This window comes from Pagrus major, chromosome 16 (assembly GCF_040436345.1).
Source record: "Pagrus major chromosome 16, Pma_NU_1.0".
Lineage (NCBI taxonomy): Eukaryota > Metazoa > Chordata > Actinopteri > Spariformes > Sparidae > Pagrus > Pagrus major.
The window spans coordinates 28,525,483-28,545,755 of record NC_133230.1 but is presented as its reverse complement, the minus strand read 5'-3'; the positions used below and the strand labels follow the sequence as shown (position 1 = coordinate 28,545,755).

At 41.3% G+C, this 20,273-nt stretch overlaps 1 protein-coding gene across 4 annotated transcripts; it reads right to left on the bottom strand.

Moving 5' to 3' along the window:
- Positions 1 to 1,566: 1,566 nt before the first annotated feature.
- Positions 1,567 to 20,086, bottom strand: mia2 (MIA SH3 domain ER export factor 2). 4 transcript variants are annotated; one of them, XM_073483429.1, is made up of 28 exons: positions 19,792 to 20,086; positions 19,468 to 19,601; positions 18,737 to 18,823; positions 13,176 to 17,559; positions 12,823 to 13,047; positions 12,485 to 12,591; positions 10,042 to 10,173; positions 9,871 to 9,892; positions 9,615 to 9,703; positions 9,283 to 9,354; positions 8,468 to 8,578; positions 8,249 to 8,320; positions 8,006 to 8,110; positions 7,588 to 7,710; positions 7,183 to 7,371; positions 7,001 to 7,091; positions 6,713 to 6,780; positions 6,545 to 6,615; positions 6,365 to 6,466; positions 6,173 to 6,269; positions 5,961 to 6,028; positions 5,712 to 5,797; positions 5,500 to 5,613; positions 4,784 to 4,933; positions 3,488 to 3,643; positions 3,258 to 3,310; positions 2,997 to 3,168; positions 1,567 to 2,901 (listed from the first exon to the last, which is right to left on the bottom strand). In XM_073483429.1, the coding sequence occupies exons 1-28, from the start codon at positions 19,910 to 19,912 to the stop codon at positions 2,672 to 2,674; spliced, it is 7,431 nt and encodes a 2,476-aa protein (XP_073339530.1). In that variant the 5' UTR covers positions 19,913 to 20,086; the 3' UTR covers positions 1,567 to 2,671. The 4 variants fall into 4 exon arrangements, with proteins under 4 accessions (XP_073339530.1, XP_073339529.1, XP_073339531.1 ...); XM_073483428.1 differs by having other exon boundaries at positions 2,997 to 3,171; positions 19,792 to 20,085; XM_073483430.1 differs by having other exon boundaries at positions 2,997 to 3,171; positions 17,250 to 17,559; positions 19,792 to 20,027.
- Between the last annotated feature and the right edge of the window lie 187 nt (positions 20,087 to 20,273).

Genomic DNA, 20,273 nt, shown 5'->3' with positions numbered 1-20,273 from the left:
GGAAAAAAAAAACCCCCAAAAAACCACCATAGATAAACCACCAGTGGCTATTACAAGCTAGTTGTTTGAATCCACAGAAGCTAGTGGATATTAGGGGGTAAAAAATTCTGATATTGTTACATCAGCCGATATACACAAATCTATTGCAATGATGCCTCAAATGTGGTTATCAAACACTTCTGACAAAGAAATGTAAAGAGGACAGAAAATTTCACAGTTGAACAATAAACTTAATTCACAATAATAAAACAGTAAACTTCACTGGGAATTTCCTAATTATATATTATCTAAAGCATCTTTTTCATCACTATAATCTTTTCATATCAGCAAATATTGGCTACATATATGTAATGCGGTATCTGTGATAGACCAATATCAGCTGATAATATCTGCCAGCCAATATATTGGCCGGGCTCTAATAATAATCAAATTATTTAGAATCGACAAATGGCATTATTTGACCTAATTTGGAGAATTCAAAACCATATAAATTAATCCTAAGTGCTGTATCGTAGACGTTTCACCTCTCATCCAAGAGGCTTCTTCAGTTCTAACTCACTGGAGGGGAGTTGCAGGCTTTTAAACTCGGTGTGGGTGTGACCTTACAGAGTCGTTAAGGACAAGTGTGAGCTGAGTTTCAGAGTCGTTAGGGCCACTTGTGGGCTGTTAGTCCAACAGGCCTTCATGTGGCCACAGAGTTTAAAAGCCTGCAACTCTTCTCCAGTTAGTAAGAGCTGAAGAAGCCTCTTGGATGAAAGGTGAAACGTCTTCAAGAAACTGACACACGTCCAGTTGCCTACAATACAGCACCTAGAATTGCCATGACCTGGATGACTGAGAACCTTCATCAACACATATAAATGAATAATCCAACAGCATGTTTCATGTATACAATTTCAAAGAAGACTGACGATGGTCACATCCAAGTACGTGATATGAGAAAATGCTAAGCCAAGGTGTGTCACCCAACAAACCACTCCTTGTTTAGAGGCCCAGCCCTTCAAATAGAAAGAGATCACACAGGAAAGAAACTGGTGAAGCAGAGGGGTTAATCTCACAGCATACCTTGAAATAGTAAGATCAGTATACGTATAACTACTGTGACTTTCCCACTAAGACATGTCAAAGGGCCAGGATGCATACCTGAAACGAATGTGGTCTGTGGTTTTGCCGCTTTGACAGGTCAAAATGTCTGCAGTGAAAAAGGACTATGGAGACTTTATATCAGGGCAAATTTCTCTTAACTTTTGCTATTAAGCAAATTTAGAATTAATTAAAATATTTAGAATTTTCTGTTCACCTTCAAATAAATGTGTAAATGTAAATGACACGTCACAAGATATAAATTGTACTTTACAGTCAATGATACAATAAATTAAAGTCTTCTTTGGAAAAAATTTCAATCACATATTTAAAACACTGCCAATGCATGTCATGTGTACAGTACTTTAAAAAACACTGATAACTAACCACACATTCCAATGCTTTGGTGCTCCTGTTGGCCACTGATGAGTTTGCAGCTGCAACTTACACAACAAACACTTCTACGTGAGAAATATAGAGATGTTGACAATTTGACAGTCTTTATTCATCTATTAATAATCACTTTTTACAAAATTCACATGGGTGTCATCTTTATGGCTTTGAAGGTAGCCTCTCTTCCAGTCAGTCCATTTTTATTCACCGCACTGTGACTGCCAGAGATGAGTCACAGCTTACCACAACAAAACACAAGCGGCTAATATAAGCCACTTTTTCAAGCCTAGGCCATATCCAAATGATTGAAACATGATCAGAAAGCGTCTGAAATAAAATCTTTGTTGATGAAGGCAAAGTCCTTAAAATCCCACAGGGAAGCCAGCTAATGTAGTTATGCACTTTAATCATATTTTAGGAAACTGTCTCATTTGACCTCTGAGGAATATTTAGAGTGTAGGATCAACTCTGTTGATCACAGAGAAAAACAAGACCTGACGTGATCTCAGTCGAATCCACATCAACGACAACACAGATGCTAACTGGCTACATTTCTAACATTGTGGTGACGGTGGCCTGTGTGTTGGTATAACAAAATATATCGAATCAGGCCTAAAAAGATGCTTTTCCTCCATTTAGATTTCTCTTCCTGTGCTTTCACTGTAAAATGTCGACGGATGCCGTACGTAAAACCCTCCTTGCTCTGCCACATATCACACATATAGCATTTCTACATGCACACATTTCAACCTAAGTACCTTGAAACCTTTCTGGCATCGTCTAGCAAACAAGCGACTGTTTCTGGTTCACATGGCAACATTACCACACACAGACGCACAGATTAAACTGGCGTGTCCCTGCCTGTGAAATTACACAACAAAGCCTAACCGCTGTAACTGTGACTCCACAGCAACAGGACCGACTTCACAGGGAATGTAGCTGAATGATGATGGGGCAGGGCAAGAGATACAGGAAGAAAAAAAAGGCAAGATACAGGGCAGAAGTAAGAGCGAAGATAGCATGTGAATAGAAGGAAGAGGCAGTCACGAAGGCTGCAGGTTTCCCCACTCTTCATTAAACACATCCTCCTGGTTAATGAGTAGATGTTATAGAAAATACAAGGATGTAAAACAGCAAGCTGCCCAATCATCCATCAACCTCAAAAATCTCACAGCTCAAGAAAATCTTGTCAGGCTCAGATGGCGTCTTCGGGCGAGTGTGTGTGCTCCTCGGGCGACTGGCTGTGTGGTGGAGAGGGGAGGGACTGCTGAGGAGGGAGAGGACCCATGGAAGGAGGTGGGAGGCCAACAGGCAGAGGGGGCCGCATGGGGGGAACGTGGTGAGGATGGGGAGCAGGAGGAAGAGGAGGTCCGCCGGTAGGGAAACGAGGAGGGAACATCATTCCTGGTGGTGGTGGGGCCCACACTGGATGAGGAGGAAAGAGAGCGTTAGGTTACCTCTGATGGCATTTAGAGATAATATGGTGCTAAAAATTTGAAAAGATAGCTGGGACTCCTTACTAGGCATCATGGGAGCCCCAGGTCCCCTGGGTGGGTAGAAATCAGGAGGTGGTGGTCCATAAGGGGATCTACGAGGAAAGGGGCCGTCCATGGGGCCCATCAGGGGTCCAGGGGGAGGTGCGCCCCCCATTCTAGGATCACCTTCAGGGGGAGTCCTTCGATCAGGACCAAACTGCTGTCACAGAAACAGAAAGGTAAATGTTACAGAGGCTGGACCACAGCTACTCACACACATGCTTCACACACACATACATCTCTTACCTCTCTGTGTTCCTGTTCACCAGGCCCAAGGCTGTTTTCTCTGTATGAGCCATCTGCATTCAAATCAAATAATGATAAATACAAGAATAAAAGAAAATGAACAATTATCTCGTCTTTCTTATTTCTGATGTGTTATTTACAGTCCAAGATAGCAAGTCATGGAAGATATATAGAAGAAAACACTGGAGGAATGATGAGCAGCTATAGGCCTACACATCACAGTGACTCACCTGCCATGTCTACAGGGTGAGGGGGTCCAGGGGGGAGACCCCTCAGATGAAGAGGGCCAGGTGGGAGGGAGCCAGGAGGAGGCAAATGGCCCAGAGCTCCTGGAGGAGGTAGAGGTCTCCTGTACATTGGACCTCCTGGTTCTGGGAACATATAGCCTAACAGAAATACACACAGCGACAGATATGTGAAGATTTCTCAATATCATCTTCACAGCTCCTTCAAGAGCTATAAATAAGTCAAATACAGCTCCATTCTGAGGTGTCAAGTTGAAAATTGTGAGGTTTCAGTAAGAGTAACATTGTAAGAGGCACCTTGACTGCCTCTGAGTGTCTGAACTTTGGTGAATTACAGCTTAAAAATAAAACATATTTTGTTGTTTATACCTTTAACAATAATAATAAACTGTGTTTTCAGGTGGACTACCCTCTCCGGATCATGTGATAAATGATCTGATGCAACTGTAGTTTCCAGTGTCAAAACTCAAAATGCATTATACACAATACACATGCACTGTGTCAACGTGCATTTAGCATGCTCATGCACACTACATGACTCTGACAGTTGACTTGCACAGGTGCAACTAATGACCTAAATGATGACTGAATTCCATTTAGCTATCCTGGGTCTCGGACAGGTACTGTGCATGCTGGCTTGCTGTCATGGCAACAGAGCCATAATTAACGAGCTAAGCTACACCTGTGCAGTAACGGCTATAGATCAACATTTTGGCTTTCATAGCTTGAGTTCCCAAACAGTGTGCACTCGCAATATCACAATGCCTTCAGAACATGCAGGAAATAATGAACCTGAACAAAACCAAGGTGCACATGATGCCACACAGGCTGAATATTTACACATGGATATATAATGTCATAATGAACGTGGTGAATGGATCATATTATTCAGCACTGCCACATGCAGATACCTCCCCATGAGAATGAGGACATAAATAAATGTTCCTTGCTGCGCTCTGAAGGCTGATTTTCACTTTGGTACGCAAGAGCAGGAATCAGCAATGTTGTCAGCACTGCAAAATAGTTTTTATTTAGGTCATCTTGAGTCGACAAGAATTTTTACAATTCTTTAAGCAAAAAAAAAAAAGCTCATTTGAGCAGTTGTTTAAACTGTGTCATAAGCAGAGGGTTAATGCTGGTGAAATCCTCTTGAATAAGTTTGAACTCTTAAGCACTTACCTGGTTAATTATGGCATTTCCATAATACAGGTTGACCTTAACTGATTCACTGTATGTCTTTCTCTTTGTCTCTCTTGCACCTACGCATACACATACACGCACCTGGAGGTCCTAGGTGACCAGGGGGTCCTGTTGGGGGTCCCCTGCGATCTCTCTCCCATGTCGGAGAGATTGAGCCACTGTCTGAATGAGGACCTCCACTCCGCTCCATCTCCCCTTGGCCACCTGGGGGCTCCACTGGACCACGAGGCACTACAGAGGAAAGGACCAGCAGAAAGAGACAGTAGAATGGAAAGAGGGAGGAAAGGAGAGGCGATTGAAGACAGGAGAGGATGAGAGAGAGGGAATAAAAAGGAAAGGGAACAGGCAGAACCAATCGGCCAAGGACAAAATATCAGACAACAGTGTGATTGCAAGAGAGAGACAAAGAGAAAGTGTTTCTCGTGGACTTTCCGTGCACCAACAGCATGCTAGCATATAGATCATGCTACTACACATGTCTAAGCATCTGCAGTTGATCATGCTACATTCAGCTGGTCATCCCCAACATGCTGCAAGTGTTTATTGTATTGACTTTGTGAGACTGACTTAGCAAATGTACAAGATATGTAAAATAAGATGAAAGTTTTGTGATTCAAATTAACATAACTGGGGCTTGTAAATAACAGAGAACAAAGCTGTATTTAAAACAACTCAACACATTACTGCAGCACAAGATATTAGGAGAATATCTTCAAATTATATGAATGAAAATTAGGAAAACTTTATTTATGCCTGAAGTGGTTGTGTCTTTCGGGGGTGTGTGTGTGTGTGTATACCTCTAGGAGACAGTCTAGCAGGTGGTCCATCCATTAATGTCGGAGGAGACAGAAAGGGTCTAGTTTCAGATGCAGGTCGACCCAGAGGAGATGGACCGTATGGTGACCTTTCAGCTGGAGGTGACAGAAAGTTTTTTGAGGCTAGGGTCTTCTATCCACAGGATGTAACATAAGTTCATTTATGTGTGTTTGGCTTATATGTGTATGCTAACCTCTGAAAGGCAGTGGCCGAGCCAGGTTGTCCAAGGCGAAGGGATCTTTGTCGAGGGTGTCTAGTTTAAACTGTGTGTCTGTCAGCCTGTAAACAAACACACCTAAAGTCAACATATGACCTGGACCTGACTACATAATGTATACTGTGTATAAATATGCAACAAGTAAATATAAAAACAGATGTAAACATCTTAAACATTTCTATGGAAGTCAGACTACAGTATATTTTTGAATTACTGTACGCTTACTTCTGTCTGAGGAGGGCGTTCTCTCTCCTGATGTCTGATAGCTCTCTATCTGCTGCTCGGGCTGCCAGCTGGAAAATTAAGCAGAGCTCAGTAACAAAATATGATATATTTATACAGATATAGTCATTACCATGGTGATCAAACCATCACATCACATGTGTTTGGTGGTTGAAAAATGTTTTCAAAGGGGGTTGAGGTGGTGTTTTACTAACCCAGTTGTTGTGAGCCTTCTTCTCATGTGCTGATATTTGAGTCTGGTAAGACTGTTTGGATTTCTCCAGCTCTTCCTCCATCTCCTCTGCTCGTTGTCTGAAGAAAAAAGTGACGGACAGGTGAGACTCAAGCCGTTTCTGTGCATGGGAAGCTCACAAATGTGTTTGATAATATTTTGAGGAAGTAGCTACCTGTAGTTGTTGAGTTCTTCCATGGCCAATGCAATGTTTTTGTCTGCTTTATTTAACTTCTCTTCTTTCTGCAGGCGCTCCTTCTCCTCTACTGTCAGCAGCCTGAAAACACATACATCCATCTGTCAAGATTGCATTTGCACTTGCAACCTTTTCGTAGAGAAAAATGTGTGTCCATACCTGTGTAACTTGAGCTCATTCTCCTGGTACATTTCAGTCATAATGTAAAGTTTCTGTTGTAATCTCTGGACCTGAACACACAAGTAAGAGAAATGAATCCAAATGCAAATGAAAATGGAACAACAATATGATAAAATATCCCACTGATACACAGTGGAGGCCAGCTACCTGATCTGAATAGTGCTCAGTGTTGGACTGCAGAGATAACTTCTCATTCTCCAGCTCCTTAATGCCCACTAGAGGGAAAAACAAAGACAGACACAAATGCAACAAACATTACTTCAGTGATGTGAGTCTCTACACTGATAGAGCTGATTTCTAACCTGTCAGAACTCAGTTGTTTATCTTTCACTAGTGTTAATTATAAGCTTAGACTTTGTCCAACTTGTTTATTCTGTATCACACATCTTAATGACAACCTTGCTAACAAGAGACATCCGTGTACAGCTGACTCACCGAGCAAGTCTTCTTTAGCTTTGACTTCATCATTCAGTTTGGCAAAAGCTCTGTCCTTGTCTTCATCGACTGACTTTAGGTCTGCATTCAGCTGCACACAAATACAAACATATTAGGGTTCCATTTTTCCATTTTTAAACATATTGTTCCAGTTTAAACGTTAGTCTGAAACAACCATATACCTTAGCAGCATAAATAAGTTTCTGGACTTTCTGAAGGTGGCCTTGTGTGTCCTCTCTGTCTCCTTTTCCATTCTCCGCTCCTTTCCCCGCTGTCCCATTAGATGTCTCCTTTTCCCCTCCTTCTTCACCTTCCTCTTCCTCCAGGTCTGAATCCCACGCTTTCATACTCAGCAGTCGATCTGTCAAGGACTGGAAGGATATAAATATTTAGTATCTCATTTCAAACAACACAAAAATGAAACTGAGTTCTTCAACTAAATTTGAACTTTTACATCAGTGCATGCAGTTTTCTTCTGTAGTTGCTCTCCAGATGTTTCTATTATTTGAATCCCAGTTTTTATTAGGAAACTTCAAATTTGAGGTTAACAAAAATGTAACTAGCAACAAAACACTATAACATAATACCATTATACGCTCATCTTTGTTGGCCACATCCTGCAGCATCCCACTGTGGGCGGCTTCACACCTGCTCATCTCCGCCTCCAACTCACTCACTCTTTCAGCCCATCCCTCCACCTGCTGCCTTAACTGCAGAGAGAAAGACACAGAAAGAGAAATGAAATAATGGTTGAAGAAAGAAGGGGAATAAAGAGGGAAAGGGAGTGACAAAGATACAAAATATGCCAAGAATACATCAAAGTACATAGGTTTTAAAGAGTTCACAAAGAAAACCTTAAATTTAGTACATCATGTGACTGATTGGAACAAACTGGCTAAGCTGTACCTGAAAACTTGTATTTCAAACATGCAAAATCAAAAGCACCTCACTTCCTGCCATGCACAGTAATTGTGTAAAGGTGTCTGTGTGTGTAAATCATCCTACCTGAACATTGCTTTCCTGTAGCAGTGCGTTCTCCTCTCCAGCCGTTTCCAGATTCCTCTGTAGTCTGTCACTGTTCATATTGTACACTTTGAGAGTAGTGTGTGCCTAGAAACAAACAAGCGGTGATAATATCCCATGAAACACAGAGAGACAGAGCAGAGGAGCAAAATATGAGGAAGCAAAGAAGACAGGAAAGGAATGTGAATGTACAAAGACGAGCTGTTTGGCAATGGAGGACTGCACCTGCTCATCCTGTGACTGGAGGTCTTTGGTTTCTTCTTCAAATGTTTTCATGTTCTCTTCAAGCACCGCTATCTGGAAGGACAACCAAACAATAATCCACTCTAATAATATCATACTACTGCAATTTCCATTCCTATCCAAATGTTTTTAATTGTAGATGTTACAATTAACTAGACTTTGACAGTTTGGTATTGTTGAGAGTAAAGTGTGTGCTCCTACCCTTCTTTCTTGCTCTATCCTATGATCTTTCTGCTGGTCCAGTTGATCCTTCAGTTGACTGAGATCCCTCTCCAGCTCCCTTTTAGCGTGTCCCAACTGTCTGGCTTTGCCCTGCAGGAGCAAGAAAACAAGATGTGTTCAGCAAACTCACAGAAGAGTGAGATAGTGTTGAGTGAACATGAGGAGTCAGATCAATGCCAAAATGTGATAAAATCATTACTCCAAATTTGGTGAAGCATTTCAGATTTTGAAATGGTGACCTTAAAGCAGCTATAATGAATATCTTTTAAATAAGAGCATATCAAATGACAGCGTGACATTGTGGGATAGGTCGCTCATAGTGATGAACTTACAGATAAATATTGTTTGAATCTGCAGCTCCACTTAGCTTTATGGAGCTTCAGCTCATCGTTTAACTGTTCAGCTACTACTTGACTGTTTTGGTTCAGTATCACCACTCTCATAGCGTTTCAGTGGCAGCAGGCAACTGTTTTCAGCAAGAAATCCCTAAAAAGCCACTATACACTTCCTACTCAGCACCAAACAGCCATCAGACACAGCTAGCCAAGTTGGTAATTAGCATAGTGGAGCATTCAGCAGCTAAAGAGCCAGATCATTCCTGAGCTAAACACAACTCCAAATGAATGATAATGTTGCTGGATATGTAAGTAAGCAACAGTTTGAAGTTGCATTTCATGAACAGTAACTGACTTTTTGCCAAACACTGTGCAGAAGTCTGTGGTTTTGGTTTCCAAGTAGTAAGACATTTCTTAATTTCCCTGTAATTTCCCCCCCTTTTTTTGTCTCTGCCTTACCTCCAGATGTTCTGTCTTTTGAGTTTGGGCCAAGACACCACTGTCCCTCAGTGAGTTCTCCAGGTCATCATACTGCAAATGACACATAATGAATAAATTAATCTGAATAAAAGTGGACAAGATTCATGTTATCCATGACAAAATTGCATGTCCACAGGATTTAAATGAAACTAATTGTCAGCAATTTGCTCTTTGTAATGTGAGAGTTTCTGCTTTTTAATAACAAGAGAGTTTTTCATGCCACTTGAAAACATATGAATTTGGTCTCAGTTGTGTGTCAGACAAGCTCTGCCTGTAGTCGGCAGTCAGTTTGCATTGGTATCAGTACCAACCTCTTGTTGACATTTGCTGAGAGTCTCAAGAACTTTACACTTTTCATCCAGCAGCTCCGCAACCTGCTCAGCCATCCACCGCTCTTTACCTGAAAACAGGGTATACAAAGCTTATAAACAATTTATTTATTGGTTGTTTCTCAAATATTTCTGCTTAATATGGTAATATACAGTGTGTAGTGATGAGATGTATTAAGTTTGTTACTCTCAGGCCATAAAAATGTATCATGTTAAGAAATAGGTAGTGAGAACTTACTTCGATACAATCTGCTTTTGACCTGTAAAGACACAAGAATAAAACAATCATGAATAAGTAGTCATTTACAGGATTAATCAATTGACAAATGATTTGAACCAGCAGTACACTTACAAATTACTATATTGCAATCATATAATATCTATGTGATGTCGATGCGTATATACTCACAGAGCTATAACATCTACAGGTGAACAACAGCATTGTCATCAGCCCCACCAGACTGGTGATGATGACTGGCTCCCATGGCACCCCATACAGGTCAGGTCCGGGTCTGATATCATCAGGCAGCGACGACACAACCTGAAAGACGAGGAGAGAGCTGTTTCTTATAGGAGCTGGTCCTAATGAACGTCTTTGAAGCCCACATCCTGTTTGATCCTTGTTAGTCTGGGAACATTATTTGGTTTACTCCATTTACCTAAGTGGATTATACACAAAGGAATACATATTGTTGACATGAGGATCAGCTCCTTAGTGCTGCATCACTGGCCTACACACTGGCCCTAGTCAATGCACTAGAGACCCACTAACAGCTGTTGCTTCAGTAGGTAGGATTATGCTTGTTATATTTCCAAAAGGAACCAAACAACTTTCTAAACTTATCTTTGGTAAAAATATGACAAAGCTAATATAACTGATCACGAAATGTAAATATCCTTGACTGACTCAGCCTTCAGAGCTTACTACACAGCTGTTAAAGAAACGAAAGGACAGGATGGAGAGAAGTAGAAGTGCATTATCTGCTACAGTAATATATTTTAGCTGAAAGATTAGAAATAGTACATTAGTGAAGTAAAACAACATCTGATCAGATACAAGGTTACTATCAATTAGCTAGCTAGCTAACTACTACCAGCTAACTCAGAGAAGAATCACAAACACATCTCAAAAAGCAACTTGAAATCTCAATGTAGTCTTGACAGTTGGTTTACAACGCTGGTAGCACACACGTAGTCAAGCATGAGCTGTACAAAATTAAAAAAATGAACGCAACAATAATACTGAGCCGTTTTCTACTGCTTGACAGTCTGTTACGTTGTGTCAACTGTGAAGGCTAGCTGGGAAATGCTAACGAAACCTGCCACATAACGTACATCCTTCACTTTCTCCACTGCGATACTGTAGTAAGCCTCTGCCGTCGCCTGAAAGTTGACCGCTGTGTTGGCCAACTGGTCGCTCGTCGTATGTTCCGCCATCTCCGAGTTATTTCATTTGGGTATTTTAGTGGTATCTTACATTTGAACTGACATTAGAAACTGAAGCCATCAGCCGGACTAGCGGCGATTTCACATCCTATTCACAACACCGACGCTGAAGAGTCGACCACGTCATGTTGCACGTCGTGGGAGGGGAGGGGATGTTGGATTTTATTTAAAAAGTGTTTGTAAAGATATCACTAGACTGTCATGGCTTAGAAGGTTAACAGTAAGTAAGCTTAATATATATGAAGGATTAACAAATAAATATACATTGATTTGAGAGCCCATAAGGTCATGTAGATATAATAACACCCCCGGCCGCAAAAATGGTTCAGTCGCAGCGTCACCAATTGTAAAATGCCACACTGGCACATCGGAGCGATTTCAAAGTGACACCAAAAGGAACAGGTGTCACCAAACTAAAATACGTATTCTCAATGTCGTCTTACCGATTAACTAATACAACTATTTCAAACCTAACATGGAAGTATAAAAAGCCATTATTCTGTGCACTGCACGACCATGTGTCACTTGTGTTGAGTTCGCTGGCTAATAACAAACTGCTGCTGGAAGTAGGACACAGGTGAAGACGTGACTCATTCTTGTTTCTAAAAAAGGTACTCACCAAACTCTCCTCATTTTCGTCCATTTGAAACTAGAGAATCACAATCCCTCTCATGATATTTTGAACAGTTTGCCTTTAGAGCCGGTGGATTGCCAGCTGGCTCACTGTAGGCTATATGTAATGGACCCAGCAGCACTGAGGAATGCGAGTAATGATGCCTGCGCCAAGCTCCTCTGACAGCCGAGACGTAGGTAAAGCTAAATGCCAGAGGGGAGAGTCACATCAACATGCCACAAGTTCAGTGTCTTAAAGAACCAGACTCCACTGTGTGCACACAACAGCTGTGTCAGAGCTTTGGTCAGTTTGCACTCAAAGGGAACCAAAGATGTCCTGTACAAAAGTAGTCACATGTACCTGTGATTCTTTGAGAAAACATTTTGACCCTTAGTCATTATCTACTCATGGTGTAAGGGGGAAGATAAACAGTGAATTTACATCTAATTGAGTTTTTTTTTTTACATTGATGAAAAAAATATTGTTTATATTGTTTAAAAGTAGTATATGACTGGATTAAAATAGCTATTTTATACATTTAGTGTACTATATGTACAATGATGAAACATCCCTCTCAAACACACAGTGGTTATCTCTAAGTTGTTTTTAATGTTGTCATGTGTATTTTAAGTTGTTTGGAACCAACCTGAAAGAGAAAGAGTGAGGCGTAAAACAAAATGTGTTGTAGTTGGATGTCACATGACAAACAAACAACGCTTATGGCTTAGATCATTCAGTAATCATTTACCCTATTTTTGGCTGGCATGGATTTAAATCTGCTGACAACTCTTACCTGTACAGTCATCCATACGGTAAGCTCCCTTACTGCATGAACATGAGTGGTTGAGTCTTCAGCGATCTGATGAACAAAGTCCAGAATTTGGTTCATCACCCCTGGACCTAGAGCATTTGTCACAATGTTACTGGCAATACAATATCATTAGAAATCAATCCAAAGATTTTCTATTTGTTCTGGTAATGCCATAATGTCCCAGCTCGTGAGCTTGTGTGTCACAGGATTGAAGATGCAGCAGGTCGAGTAGCACTCCTCATTTCTCATGTGTTATTGCTCAATATCTTTTAATCATCTTTTAATCCCTCTTGATCTAGGGTTACTTGAGTCATCCATACCTTCTAGTGGCTGTGGTTGAACATGAGGTCGGGACTCAGGGGACACTCTCTCTTCTTCACCTCTGTTTTCCATCTCTCCTCTTTTCATATCCTCAGTGACCCACTCCTTTCCTATGCCTCCATTCAGGTGTCCGACTTTCTCTTCATCTCTTGGAGTGATGTTATCCAGGCCTACAGAGGACCCGGACATCTCGTTTGACCCTCCTTTGATGGTGTCATCTGTATCTAACAGAGAAACACGTGCATTCTGATTGAGATCATTGAAGTCAAATGCATGCTAAATTAAATATTAAATTAACTTAAAGTGTCACTAATATCAGCCATGATCTTTGAGGCCATGTGGACAAAAATACCTTGATGGTTTGTTTTACTGACATCTAATTTTCCTTTGTTGAAAGTCTCTCTCACTCTTCCCAACAGCATCTCTAGCTTCTGCAGTGCGATGAGAGTTCTCGTCTTTTTTTTATCCTCTTGCGGTGCATCTGCGAGCCTCATGCTCGGAGCCACCAGTGTCTCCCTGTGATAATGCAGAAGTCTTTCTATATCCAAAACTATTGACTCATCACCGTCAGGGTCATCAGTCATGGTGTCTGTTCTTCCTAACATGTAATCCAAAAACTGCAGCTTGTGTCGTCCGAAGAACTCCATCAAAACAGTCATCTCGTCCACGCTCATGTGTGTGAGGAGGTTCTTGTAATGTTTGGAGAGGGTTTTTGTTTGGAGGGGGCTTTCTGTGGTTGGAGACGGAGAACTTGGGTGAGAATCGGTCTGTGTCGTTGGCGGAAACGATGTCTGGATAACTGGAGGAGGGGTAGGCTGCTGCTGCTGTTGTGACAGGGTGATCGTAGAGTTTGTGTGCAAATCTTCAACGTAAACCTGAGTTGAATCAGTAGTTGAATCCATTTCTTGTTCAGGAGTCAGAGAGGTGTGTGCCCCGGATGTCTCAACTGAATCCAAACTTGGTTCTGATTCTGTGGATTCAGTGGAAGGTTTTTGGCCGAAAAAGCTAAAGGCGTTCTTGAAAAGGCCAAGTGCTCCTCCACTTTTAGTCTCTGCTGTGCCTTTATTGTGACTATCGGACAGAAGTGAAGAACCTGTTGGATGTTGAGCATCCTCATTCACTCTCACATCATCATGCTTTACGTTTATGTCCCTCTCTTCCTTGTCAGTGTCCTTCTCTGTGTCTATCTTATGATCAGAGTGTAAATGGTCATTTTTTTTCTCAGTGGAAATCCCGTTGTTGCTAGTTTCATTGTCCTCTGGTTTAGTTTCATCTCCCTGGCGGAGCACTTTGTCATTAGAGAAGTTAGTGTTTTTGGCCTCACTGGAAGACAGTTGATCATCCTCTTTGTTCTCAGCTGTCTTGCCAAGTAAATTGTGTTTAGAAAGGCTGATTTGGCCACTCTCACCTGAAGGTAGCAGATCAATGTCTGTGTAATCAATTTTCCCATTGAGATCAGAGATACTGTTAGCATTGTTGCTTTTGATGTCTTCATTCTCAGTTATATCTGAATCACTGTTTTTCTCCTCACCCTGCTCTTTTTCCCCCTCGTCAGCTTCAGCATCTTCATTTCTTTTTTCTTCCTCATCCTGTATTCTATCCTCGTCTTTCTCCATGCCCTCAGATGGTACCGCCTGACTCACTCTTGTCCTGTCTGCTAATATTTGATCATTGTCATTCATTGGATTTTGCTTCCCTGTCACTATTTCTGCCTCTTCTACTGAGCTCACTATATTCTCAAATTTGTTTTCATCTCCATCCCTCACAAGTCCATCTTCGCTTGCATGAGGACAAAGCTCAGTTTCACATTTCAGGCTCCCCTCTTCTCCCGTGTCCCTCCTCTCATCCTCCCCCTCTTTCATGTCATCCTTTACCTCTTCTACCTCCTCCTGTTTTTTGTTTTCTTCCTCGCTGTCCTCTTCTTCCACCTGTGGGTGTTCGGTCTCTCTCTTTTCAGTCTGTGTAGACGTTTCGGAGAGCACAGATTCTAAGCTATTCTCACTTTGTGTCCCTTTCTCATTGCTTTCTGACTCTGCCCTGTCAGTGTTTTCCATCTCTACCTTAAAATGAGATGACTCTACTTGTTTTTCTTCCTCTTTCGTCTCTTTTTCCTTTTCTTCTTCCACCACCTTTAACTCTTCCCTTCTCTCCTCTTCTTTTAGCTCTTTCAACTTCTGGTTTTCCTCCATCAACTCCTCTGTCTGCTGCAACTTTTCCTCTTCCTTTAACTCCTCCACTTCCTCCTGCTTCTTCTCTCCCTGTAGCTCTTTCCCCTCCTCTTGCTTCCTCTCCTCCTTTATCTCTTCCATCTCATCCTCTTTCTTTAACTCCTCTTCTTCCCCCTGCTTTTCCTCATCCTTTACCTCTCCCACCTTATTCTGATGGTCCTCTTCTTTTACCTCTCCCTGCTTTTCCTCCTTTAAATCTTCTATCTCCTTCTGTTTCCCCTCTTCCCTGAACTCCTTTATTTCCTGCTTCTTCTCCCCTTCCTGTAACTCCTCTACCTCATCCTGCTTTTCCTCCCCCTCTTCATCGGTCTCTGTTTCAGAGCCTGTACCTGACTTTAAACCACTTTCATGCAAAACATGTTCCTCAAGCCCTGTTGTCTCAGTTTGAACTGTCAGGAGGTTGTCTTCGCTAGCTTTCTCAGTTTCCTTTAGCATGTGTGCATCACCCTCACTTTGTTGCATATCTGGGGACACAGAGTTCTGATCTGCATCGTCTTCCATCTCTGTTGCGCTCTCACTAGCAGAAAATGTTCTTCTGTCCTCCTCTGAGGCATTTTCAGACACAATTGCGGTACTTTTACTACTGGATGATCCAAACCCCTGAGAGCTGTCCTCAACAGGGTGCCCCTGTTCCTCCTGTCCTAACTCACCCTGATGTGTCTCTGCATCTGTGTGATTACCAGTTATAGTCGGTGAATCTGAAAGATCTTTATTGGCTTCTTCCCTGTGAGCAGTTAAAGTGTCTTCCTCAGTGGAGACTGGTTCATGTCTCTCTTCTGCACCCCCACTGACCTGACTTTGTTCTGCTGATCCATCAACATGAATTGGGGAAATTTCTCTCTGAAGTACATCTGTCTCTGCATCACTCCCTTCACCTTCATGATCATCACTTCTAGGACCAGTTTTAGCAGAGTTATCGGTGGATTCTTCTGCGTTGTCAATCTGATTTGGGATATCAGACCTTTCCTCAACCGTGTCCTCTGTTTTGTCCTCCTCACCCACAGATCGCCCTGTGGAGTCTACATTTAAATCCACAGACCTGGCGCTGTTGGGCCCTAAGTTGATGTCAGATTGTGTCAAAAAATCCTCATCAGTGTCACCCTCGTCTTTTCCTGGCTCTCTGTTGTTATCATCCTCATTTTCTACTGATTTAGGCATCTGATGATCTCTACCCTCCATTTCTGCTGATCTTTCCCCATCTAGTATGTTTTCCTCTTTCTCAATATCATCTGAAACATTATCTTCCTCCTCTTCCTCACTGTCAAGCATTGAAGACATTCCACCTACAGCCTGGGACTTTTCTTCTAACAAATCGATGTCTTTTTGATTGACCTGGGATGCTGCATCTTTAGATGAGACACTGTCCTTGCTACTGTCTGAAGAACCTCCATCATTATTATTAGTGTCAGACACTATTTCTATCTCTGATGGGACATTTTGCTCTTTTGGAGTGTCTTCCACTTTTGATGCATTGCTAGTTTGTGTCCTTTCTTCCTCTGTCAGTGAAGGTTGTGATTGACTGGTATCCACTGGTATCTCTTCTGTTTCCTTCAAACCACTTCCTGTTCTCTCATCAGCTTCACTCTTGTCTTTCCTGAAGCCTAAAATGTCCCCGATCCCCACATCGAACCAAGAACCAGACCCTGGCTGTTCCTCCTCCTTTTGGACTGTCTCCTCTGCCTCTCTTTCAGTTGCTCCCTCATGCCCTAACTCCTGATTGGTCAGTCCAAACCCCAAAGTGTTTGACAGTCCATTTCCCAGCCAATCCAATGTCCCCATCTCTTCCTTCTCCTCTTCATGTAACTGGCTACCTTCTAGGTCCAGAGACATCCTCCTGCTCCTGAATGTCTCTGCTGGTTCTTGTTCCTCGACAGCTTCTCTTTCTTCATTTTGTTTTTTCTCTGTGGAGTGATCTTTTTTATTCTCTCCTCCCAGGCCAAGCCACCCAGTCATGGTTGAAGTGAAAGAATCAGCACTTTCTTTGTCTTCTTCTGTATTTTTCACAGTATCATCAGGTTTTCCTTCTCCTCCCAACCCTAGCCATCCTGTCACAGAAGACGTGAAAGAAGCTTCGGCCTGTGTTTCTGTTCTCTCATCTTTTGTCTCTCCTTCAGCTGAATTACCAGGTTCTTCCTCTGTAGTCAGACCTAACCATCCTGTCACTGAAGAACTGAGCCAGGGAGAGGAAGCAGACCCACCTTGTTCGCCAGGAGCCGCAGGAGCCTCCTGTGCTTCCTTTTGAGTCCCAGGAGCAGCATCCTCTGCATTTTCGCTTTCGTCCTCTTCTGTCGATGTACCGTCAGTTTCCTGTACTGAAACTGGAGGTTCTGTAGAGACATCTTCGGATGTTGAAGGACTTTCAGCACTTGTGTCTTCAGTGTATGTGGTGGTCTGGGTGGTTTCTGACTCCTGGTTTTGGATTTTGTCATCATAATCATCATCATCACTGTCCAAATGACTGGAGTCAATTATATAACCAAACTCATCCATACAGAAGAAATCAGATTCCTGTATGAAGAGAGCAAAGGAGGGCGCTTTAGTAATAAACAGTGTTGGAAACAACTTTCTAACAGAACACAATACGTATAAATCTCATGCCAACAAAAAAACAACACTGTATTGCAAAAAGTGCCACAGGGTCATAGGTCATACATAAACCAAAAAAATAAGTGGTTTAACAACAACAACAACAACAACAACAACAACAATAATAATAATAATAATAATAAAATACCCCACTATTCATGGGAAAGTACAGGTCAACTTTGGTTTTGTATACAGTGTCAATCAGTCAGACACCTGAGTTCCAGAAAAGAGTCCAGGTGGGGGTATTGCATCAAGCAGGATTACTCAGTTAGCCAGGTAACTTCTAAAATAGACTTAGAATACTTGTTAACAAATGGCAATAATCAATACTAATGACTAATTGACACCTAATATATTCAGGGTTTCTTTTATTGCACAAATATATTTGTAGTTTCAGTAGTTCAAGGAGCACTATGTGGTTTTTGAGAAGAAATTCAAACTCCGAATTTTAATGTTTACAATATTATTGAGGGAATGATACAAACTAAGAAATATTAATTTTTTCCATAACTGAATATACAAGCGGTTCTCAGAGGAAAATAATGTTCCCAAAATGCTGTTTGAAGCTAGAGGGTGGCAGGGTCCGCCAAATAAAACAGTATGAAATTGTGTTGTCCTTTAAGGTCAGTTTGTTTATCCATCCAGGTCATGGTAATTCTTAATTCAGTCATGAAAACAAAGAGAGTTTGTTTATTTACTTTGTTGTTTGCCTTATTTGGCATTAAAAAAAAAAATCAGTCAATTCATTTATTAAAATTTCTTCTCTAAACTACATAGTGCACCTTTAATTACACAAATGACAGTAAAGTAATTTAACGGTTTGAATCCCAGTGTAAATATTAATTTAGGTGACTATCAAGCTATGCAAAAGTAGTAGTTAAAGTAGTAGTTCCAGTATGTGTAGTTCACTACTCCCCAACATTGGTGATAATAAGGTATTTATTTTGTACAGATTCAACAAGTACTCATTCAAGGGTAAATAATATACCATATCAGTTTACTATTTAGTCTACTTAATTACGATCCCCTGCTATAGTAATAATGAAAGAGTATGTCCGGTTCAAAGCTTCTCATCTGAAGTACTAAAATCAATGTTTACCTGTGTTTCCACTACTTTCTCCACAGTTGCATGAACCTGCTCCTCTTTCACTGCTTCCTTTGGGAAATAACCAAACTGTCTGTCAATCTGAAAGACAGAAGAAACAGAGCAGCAATCACACTTCTGTACATCAGCATAGTGGGAGAGTTAAAAGTAGGGCAAAAAAAGACAAAGATGATGGAGCACATCTTTTTGATTTCTTTTAAGATTGTGCTCTTCATTTTATAGCCATTTTTACTGCTTACTCATGAGGTTGTTAACAGCTGTAGCTCCATCAGAGAACAGGCTTTAACTGTGAGCCTGATTTCTCCCATGGCACACAAAGACACTATAAGAGCTGTTATACTCATTTCTGTTTCTATTTTATACCAAATATCTGCTGCATCTGCTGTATATGAGAGCTTATGCAAATATAAGACAAGACACTCCACAATAAAGAAGAGGTTCATTTACATTGATTCAGTTTTTGCTTTAGCCAAAAGTCACTCAGATCACTTTAAGTAGTTGTTCCTATCATTCTGTCTATTATAGTACATAATTAAATCATTTATTGAATGGCCTGGAGTGCCTCCACAGACAAGTAACATAAATCAATCAGTGCTGAGAATCTAAACTGTATTATAATCAAGACTAATCTCTTCAACCTAGAACGTCAGAGACTGAATTGGATGAGATATTTGCTGAAAGAGAGCGAGAGAAAGACAGGGAAATAGATGAGATATGAGACGTACAGTTCCTGCCCACAGGTCTTCTCTCTTTCCGGTCAGCTTGTGGTAAACAAAGATGTTGTCTCCTTTTCTGAAGCTCAGGAAACGGCAATCTTTACCTTGGTAGTCCCTGATGGCTTGCACTCTGCTCATTGGGCCTACACACACACACACACACACACACACACACACACAAGTACACAAATTGGCAAAGTCACACAGCCACAAAGAAGTAATTAAAACAGAAAATTGATGTACAAATGATAAAAAGCATAAAATCATAAAGAAAGCTTTGAAAATAGATCTCATTCTATATGAATAAACTAAGAGTGTATCACAAGGACTTACTTTCACACTCAGAATCTCCACAGATCTTGTAGTCAGACAACAATCCCAGACTGATGTGAGGCAAAATCACAAAAAGTATGCCTGTACTCCACAGGATGTTGTGAGACTGTGAAACAGCCATTCTCGTTGTTTAACAGGAGTGTATCAAGAGAAAATGTCCATCATGGAGATATAACTTTGGCCAGTTGTGCTGGCGAGTGGACATTGCCTCTAAGCTGCTGCTGTCATGAAGTCTCAATGGTAAATGAGAGAGTCCAGATAAGATATAGGCCTAAGGCTAGCATGAGGATAATCATTAACATCCAAGAGCTGCTTGCAATAGGCCTACAACCCTTTATCTGCTCACTGGTCAAAGGTTTTTATTTTATTTTTAAAATTAGATAGAAACGTTTAGTGTGAAATAAACAAACAAATGTGGCGACAGATAAATATTTTCCCAGGCTAAAACGTGGACATTTTCTGGACTTTGCCCTTTATCTAAA